The sequence below is a fragment of the Arachis duranensis genome, chromosome 2 (assembly GCF_000817695.3).
Source record: "Arachis duranensis cultivar V14167 chromosome 2, aradu.V14167.gnm2.J7QH, whole genome shotgun sequence".
NCBI classification, from domain to species: domain Eukaryota; kingdom Viridiplantae; phylum Streptophyta; class Magnoliopsida; order Fabales; family Fabaceae; genus Arachis; species Arachis duranensis.
Window position 1 is genome coordinate 81,187,263 of NC_029773.3, and position 8,175 is coordinate 81,195,437.

An 8,175-nucleotide genomic window follows, 5' to 3' on the forward strand; every position below is an offset into this window, starting at 1 on the left:
AAGCATAACGGTTTTTGAGGGCAAGAAAGTCATACTATAAAAGCAAGTACAAAAAATAACTTAATAAGAGTCATACTGTGAAATAAATAATAGTGGTCTGTCCCCAAAAACAGTGAACATATTTTGGGTTGACATTGGCTCAGTAACCAAGTCAATGAATCAAGAGCTTTGATGGCTCAAGCAATCAAACCAATAGGGAAACAAAGAGCTTTGATGGCTCGTAATTAAGGCCTACTACACACAGTCATGATCTGATAACACACTGGTTTGTGCTGCATTTCTAAACATGTTATGCAATTATACATAATTGTAAAATTAAAACTTATTGTTTAAATTACAAGTATTTTTCTATCAAAATCAATCTTGCACAAGTCAAGTAACACCTCTCAAAGCTCTTCCTTTCTGATTGAACAATGACACGGACATGCCTATTCCTTTGATGAATACACCAATATTGATTCCAGGTTTATGAAGCAGACACAGAATTGGTATATCTCGCTAGGTCGTTCATCAAGACATTCAAAATTTAGTAAACAGCTATTTTTCTAGGATACAATGACCAAATCATAGTTCAATAAAAGGTACATGAAATTAGCATGTTGACAAGCATACGTTGGCCACATTGAACAATTGAGATACCATTGTTAAACAAGATGGGTGTGGTTAAAGAGAGGAGAAGCATACGTCACATCATTGGCTCCAAGGTACCATGGTTTTACCGTAGTAGCAAAGTGCATGTATAACTGGCTATGCACAATGCACATTACTTTGTGATTCACATGGCAGCAGAAAAGAAAGACCCAATATAACAAGGAACCAAAAAATCATCACAGGGAAGCCATGTTTAGAATATAGAAGGAATATTACACTATTTAGAAAGAGAAAGGCCAACACTCAAACAAGTAACTGCTCAGTTCCTAAATTTACAGAACCGTCCTTCATCAACTTTAAGCTCAAGCTGTTGAATCTCCCGCGTGAGTAATGCCTAGATGCTTTTCTCCAATCTGTTCCGGTTTTCATCATAGCCACAAATTCTTCATAGCTGATGCGTCCATCCTGTAATAATTCAATAATTTGAGGCTTTTTTGTTGCGCAACCAAGTCTGTATAAAAAGAACGTGATTGAATATTCACCTTGTCTGTGTCCACTTCCTGGAAAATATCATTTGCTACGTCTGCACAATCATCTGTCCCGTCTTCCATCAAAGCATTCCGTAACTCGTCTGGTTCAATATAACCATTCCCATCCTTGTCAAAGTAAGAGAAGGCCTTGCGAAGATGCTCATCATTAGCCATCCTTTTTAGATGGAGGGAAACTGCAACAAATTCTCCATAGTCAAGGGTTCCCTTCCCATTAGTATTTACCTGTTCAAAATAATGTGAAATGTCAAGAAAAGATGAACCATTATGGCATTATATGGAAATCAGTTGTACATGCATTTGATGTCCAAACAATATCTAGCTCATTAACAAGTTGCCATACTCTGTCCAAAAAATTTCCTAAAATTCTCTCAAAAATGATTATATTTTGTGCACAAAAGATCTACAAATCTCAACAAGGTTAAAAAATAAATAAATAAATAAGTAAAAGTGTAATAGTAAGGTGTTGATCACACTCAAACAAAAGCACTTGTTTATGATATAAAAACTAAATATCACATACTCAATCTAACTGGTTCGTAGCAATGTCCCATGCCCTTATACTGTGAGGGCATGCTAAACAGCAATAAATTTTTGTTTTTATTTCTGGGTTACAGGAATGACTTTCCTTTCCTTTTTCTTCTTGGGTGTTGGGGTGGGGGGTTACAGTAATTATTTTTTTTTCTTAGTTAATATCTTATCATACACTCTGTGATGTTGCATGTGGCAATTTTATCATAGTCAACAGTCAACACCATGGAGATTATACAAAACTTGGAAGTTGACTACACTCACAGCTTCAAGAAGCATCTGAATTTCGGACTCGGCAAGTTGAGATCCGAAATTTTGAAATCCAGCTTTTAGTTCTTCAATGGAAACAATACCATCGTTATCAGTATCCATCTTTTTGAAGATATCTTTGATGTCTTCAACTTCTTCATTGGACAAGAAATCAGCAATGACCTATTTCCAAATGTAAAATCTTAGAACTAGTGCACAATAAAACCACAAGCTAATGATATCAGCATATGAGGTGAACCAACCCTAAGGGCTTTTCTTTTGAATCTATTCATCATAGAAAACTGCTTAAGTCTTGATTTTACAGCATCCCCAAGAGGAATATTTGGAGCCTTCTTAGCATTTTGGATCCAAGGATGCTCTGAAAGACAAGAAAAGAAAAACATAATGAAACCCTAAACATACATTAAGAAAAACACCCCAGATATATTTAATACAAATCATTGATAAATAACTACATGTCAACATGAACAGTTGATGAATAACTTTACATCTATATTGAAAATAACACAAAAGGGCAAAAGGTAAATGGTACAAAAGATAAAACATACCAAGCACCTGTTTGGCAGTTAGTCGAAGTTTAGGGTCTGGTTCTAACATTTGCTTAACAAGACTTTTAGCACTTTCTGAAATACTCGGCCAAGGTTCTCGTTTGAAATCTATAAGCCCTCTGAGGATAGCCTGTGCAACCCCTTGTTCAGATTCTGCATTAAAATCAACCTCCAAGTTAGGAATAAAGTTTAAATGCGAGTTAATGAGAAAATGAACCCATGTTCAAAGGAATATGAGCATGTCCAAGCACTGATACGGATTAGAAAACACATGGTAAGAATGAATGCCATACATATTCATTCACCACATAGAAGGGCAAGCAGAAAGAATGCCATAAGAGAGGCTTAGGACTTAGTACCAGCCCAAAATGGGGGAACGCCACATAGTAAGATGTAGAGTATCACTCCTGCACTCCATATATCTATTTCTGGCCCATAGTTCCGCTTGAGCACCTCTGGAGCCATATAATATGGACTTCCAACAATTTCTGAGAATTTCTCACCTGGAAATTCACAGATTTACCCAAAAGGCTATGTAAATATTGTGCCAGACATCATAAGCAATGACAGAAAACTGAAACATATGTTGAAACACAAAAAGGTAATGCAAAACAATGCACCTGGCATGAGCCAGTGCTTTTCTTTCAAATTATGGTAATAACATCAACAAACAGTACTATGGAACTGCAAAACAAAATTGCTACTAGATATCGGATTATTCATGCTAAGGCTTTTTAACAGAAAACAAAATAGAATGGGTCTTTTGTTTGTTGATTTGCTCAATGCCATGGGAAAGTTAGAAGAAATCAAACTACTTTTAATGCTATCATAGACATCTAAAACAACCTGCTTATAGACCACACTAATCTAAATTATACTTGCCAAGGATCGATGCATTTGGACTAAATCCTATGAACATATCCACATATTATCTCCATCTCCATCTTTTGTTTCTTTTCTTTTTCTTTTTCATTTTTCTTTTTTTCCTTCTCAAAATCTTTCAAAAGAAACATAACCTAACACAGTAATACCGTGACTGCAAAGCTTTATTTTCATTATGGGCTCAGACCAGGACCTAAGATGGACTCCACAAATTTAATTTTACAGTGTACGAAAAAAGTAAGGATTCCATTAACACAATGATGCTTAGAAGTTGGGAGTTAAAGATACAGAGGAGATTTTATGCCATTCAGATCACTAGGAATATGTACTGGATGCCTGCACAGGGTACATACCAGACCAGTTATATCAGTAGTGAATATCTTTGTACAAAAGAATCAGTGAAAGTTTGGTGTAATTTAACAAGTCCTGCACACCATTACACAGCAGATTATCCTTAGATCAGCTTACACATCACATCTTTCCTTCTCTAACATCCCTTCTACATTAAATAAACATCATAAATTATGCCAACCTTTCATTAATGAAGGATACTTTGTGTAGAGTTTTCCTTTGAATATATACCATGCAAGATTCTTTTTATCCAATAAACCATTTGAAGGTTTCCCCTTCCATTTTAAATTGTATATGGCCTCAATATATATATGACAAAATTTCTGTCACAGTACATCTGCTAAATTTCATATCATTCAACAATAATATACTCTATATGTATAATGTCCCAATAGAAGCATAAGTACTGAATAAAAGAGAAAACACAACAATGTTCTGATGATGTAACATAAGAAGTTGGATCTCATTTGATTTTTAAGTCCTAGTAAAACCACCCAGTAGGTAGCACTAACAATTCAAAGTTTTGAACAGTGAACTGCGTATAAAATACCCTGATTCAATTGACGAGTTCACCAGCTCATTGAAAAAGTTAAGTACGGAAGCTCATTATAAAGTAGTCTATTTTGTTTCAATATTTCCACTTTAGAAGAAGACTGACCCCCTTTGCCTTAAAATGTCATGGAGAAAGAAAACAAGTGCAAAATTATTGCAGCCCATTAACTAAGGAACAAAAAATAAATCTAGCTATAAATACACCTACAAGTAATCAAGATCATCCCTTTCCAGAAAATTAAGCAGTTATTAGTTACCTTTCTTCAAATTCAATATATTCAACGTACTCTAACATTTCAATCAATAATCATTCATTAACAATTGGCCTACACATAAATCAGGAACCTTTTTGGCAACATTGAGAATTTCTTATTTGGGGTTATCAAATTAAGTACATCCAGCATCCTTCAAAAAAACAAAGGTAGAGCTTTCTATAACTTATAGATTTCCAATCTCTCATCGTTCACGTTTTTCACCTTCCCTAACACCAAAGGTACACTCCCTAGTCCCTACAATCCACACTCAGATTCAATGAAACTAGCACTCCAGTGGAAGTGAAATCCGAGTCTGTGACTCACGCAAACAATATAGAAACGTCCACATTCAACTCCAACAAGAGATCATCCACCTAACTACCCCCTTCAGTTCAACATTGCATGTAAAGTTTCGAACAACGACTAAGCCTTTCCAACATTGAATGTATCACGAAAATTCAACATATCTAATTAATTAAAAAATCATACCAAACTCACATTTCCAACCTGATTCATACCTGGCTTGAAGAATATGGAAAGCCCGAAATCAATAGCCTTGAGCGGCGAATTCTCCTTCTTATTAGCAAACAGGAAATTCTCCGGCTTCAGGTCTCTGTGAATCACACCATGCCTATGGCACAGCTGCACAACCTCCACGACGGTCCTTGCAACTGCGGCGGCAGCGCGCTCCGTGTAACGCCCCCTGGCCACGATTCTGTCGAAGAGCTCCCCACCCTCGCAGAGCTCCATTACAAGGTGCACGGCGTTGTCATCCTCGCAAGCCTCACGAAGCGACACGATGCTGGAGCTCCGAGGCAGGTGGCGCATGATCGCCACCTCACGGCGCACGTCCTCTACGTCCACCGCCGTCCGCAACTTCCGCTTCGAGATGCTCTTGCAAGCAAGCAGCTCTCTTGATCCCCGGTCGATACAGAGGTACGTCACGCCGAACTCCCCACGCCCGAGCTCACGGTCCACCAGGTACTTATCCTCAATGTTCTCCTTGGGAACGCCGGCGAGGACCGTGATCGGAGCATTTTTCTGTTTTCCGGCGGCGCTGGCTGCGGAGGTGTGTTTTCCTTTGGTGTGGTCGGAGAATGATGATTTCACGTCCTCGCGAGCAACGGCAGCTGGAGATCGGCAGCAGTTGCCCATTTTTAAACTTCCGGCGTCGGCGAGGTGGTGGTTGCGGTTCTGGTGGTGGTGATGGAGTTAGGGTTTTACATGAGAATGGAGAGAGGGAAACCCTAACCCTAAGATTAGAACAAGAGGGGTTTTGGGTTTCCAATTTCAGAAACAGTTGAGTTTGTAGAGACTAGAGAGAGAGAGAGAGTATGTGTGTGTGTGTTTTGTGTTTCAGAGAGGAGAGAGAAAGTTTGAGTGTGAAACTGAGAACCGTTAACGGCTTCTTTGGGATGCTTTTTGTAGTAACAGTGAAGGTTGAGAGTGAAAATAAAGAAACAGAGTTGGCGTAAAAACAAATGATATATTCCAAAATCATATCATTTTTATTTTGCTGGATTTTTTTCTGGAAAGTAAGTTGAAGATCAAAAACCTCAACTCGTTTTAGGTGTTGTGTATCTTTTCTTTTTAATCAAAATCATATATTTTATTTTGAAGGGTGAAATGACAATTTCAAGCTTTAGATATTCACGTTGCATGTTTTTTTTTTTTATTATTATTACATGTAAGGTTACTGGTTAAGTAGTTAGAGGTGTTATTTATAACTGTAACCAGTAACCACCATAAAGGTTATGAATATAATTGTAGCAATTTGTTTTTAGTAAGAAATGTTTAGAAGATGAAAATTTTTAATTGTAATGTATATGTATAGATATTGTACGAACAAATATTATCATATCTATACATCTATACATTATTAAAAAATATATATATTCTTGGACAAATTTTATTTCTAATTCTGACTCCTATATTTAATGATTATTGATTCAATAACTTATTAAGGGTTAAACATGTAATTTAGAGTGGTTAAATATTCCACTTGCTATGGTCACTTCCAAAAATACTCATTGTATATTTTACGAAAAAATCTCTACGTTCAAATCATAATTTTAAGAGTAAAGTATTAAATTAGTTCTTTTAAGGGTATAATTATATTTTGATCTTTAAGGTTTAAAATATTTTGTTTGAATCTAAAAATATTTTATTTAGTTTTAATGTAGTTTTATTGTGAGACCAAAGATAAATAATTAATGAAATGTTCTATATGACAGCAGAACAATATCGATAATTTGAAAATTAAGTACATGTTTAAGAGGCACAAAATCAACTGTGTATATATTAATACATTTATTTATCATTTTTCTTACAATTTAAATTAAGTATTTTTTATAAAACTAAGGAGAATGATAAATAAATGTATTAATGTATCTACAGTTGATTTTGTGCCTCTGAAACTTGTACTTGTTCTCCAGATTATCGTCCTTGTTCTTGTCTTATTGTCATGTAGAATATTTCGTTAATTATTTAATTACGATCTCACGGTAGGACTACATTGAAGCTAAATAAATTTTTTTTGTATTCAAATAAGATAATTTAAACCTTAAAAAATAAAACAGGATTACGTCCAAACGTAAGAGACCAATTTAATACTTTACCTTAATCTTAACCAAGTTCAACTAAGTATTTTAAATTCACGCATGCACGTTCTTCTTCTTCTTCTTTTCTTTTTTTGTTATCTTTCTCTTTCGTTTTCGTTATCACCAATATCACCAACATTTTGCTAACATCTTTATTGGTTCTGATTTTCTCTAGTGTCATTACTAAATAATTTTGGTTTATTTCTTAGTTTATTTAAGGTTCATTTGAATTTAGAAATGAATTCGATGTGTTTTTTTCTTATAATTGAGTTTTTTTACTATTTGTTCAAATTTGAACTAATTTTGGTGTATTTGTAAATTAACTGAGGTTCAATTGATGTATTGACCAAATTTTTTATTCCTTAAAAAATTTCGGTTCATTTCTTAGTTTAATTTAGGTTCATTTGGTTTCATCTCACTTGAATTTGCTGAAGTTGTTCATGTGTGGTTATTTAGTTAGTTTTTTGTTTAAATAAGAACTAATTTAGTTAATTTGTGAATTAACTGATATTCACTTTATGCTGCTGTTAAGTATTAATCAAATTTTTTGTTACTTAAATAATTTCGATTCATTTCTTAATTTAATTTAGGTTCATTTGATTTCATTTTATTTGAATTTTTTTTTCATCTTCTTTTTTTTTCTTTTATTTTTTTTTCAAAATTTTTTATGATTTACTCTTTTAAGAAAAATAAAACAAAAAAAAACACGAAAAGAAAAGGAAAAACACAAAAAAAGAAAAGAAAAAACACAAAGAAATAGAATCAAAAGAAAAAAGAAGAGAAAAATGCGAGAATATTTATGTAGTTAGAACGTATATTCACACTTCATTAATAAAATTAATTTTTATTAAATTTAAACAAACTTAATTAGATTTTATTGCAGCAGCTCTCATATTTTACTTATTTAAGTTTAGCCACCTTCCTGCATTTCCATCGTATTACTCATCCTATGGTGAGGCTATCACATTTTATAACTTTGAAATGCCTAGGGGTAATGTCTTTGAAAAATGTTGTTGAAGAGAGTTTTGTCGGCTAATAAGATTACAGA

At 34.3% G+C, this 8,175-nt stretch overlaps 1 protein-coding gene across 2 annotated transcripts; it reads right to left on the reverse strand.

The window, feature by feature from the left end:
* Nucleotides 1-372: 372 nt before the first annotated feature.
* On the reverse strand, nt 373-5,945 carry LOC107475152 (calcium-dependent protein kinase 13). Of its 2 annotated transcripts, XM_016094769.3 has the most exons (7): nt 5,046-5,943; nt 2,848-2,991; nt 2,489-2,641; nt 2,183-2,298; nt 1,935-2,102; nt 1,134-1,364; nt 526-1,056 (listed from the first exon to the last, which is right to left on the reverse strand). In XM_016094769.3, exons 1-7 carry the CDS (start codon nt 5,680-5,682, stop codon nt 895-897), a joined length of 1,611 nt encoding a protein of 536 aa, XP_015950255.1. In that variant the 5' UTR covers nt 5,683-5,943; the 3' UTR covers nt 526-894. The 2 variants fall into 2 exon arrangements, with proteins under 2 accessions (XP_020991369.1, XP_015950255.1); XM_021135710.2 differs by lacking the exon at nt 2,848-2,991 and having other exon boundaries at nt 373-1,056; nt 5,046-5,945.
* Nucleotides 5,946-8,175: the final 2,230 nt, after the last annotated feature.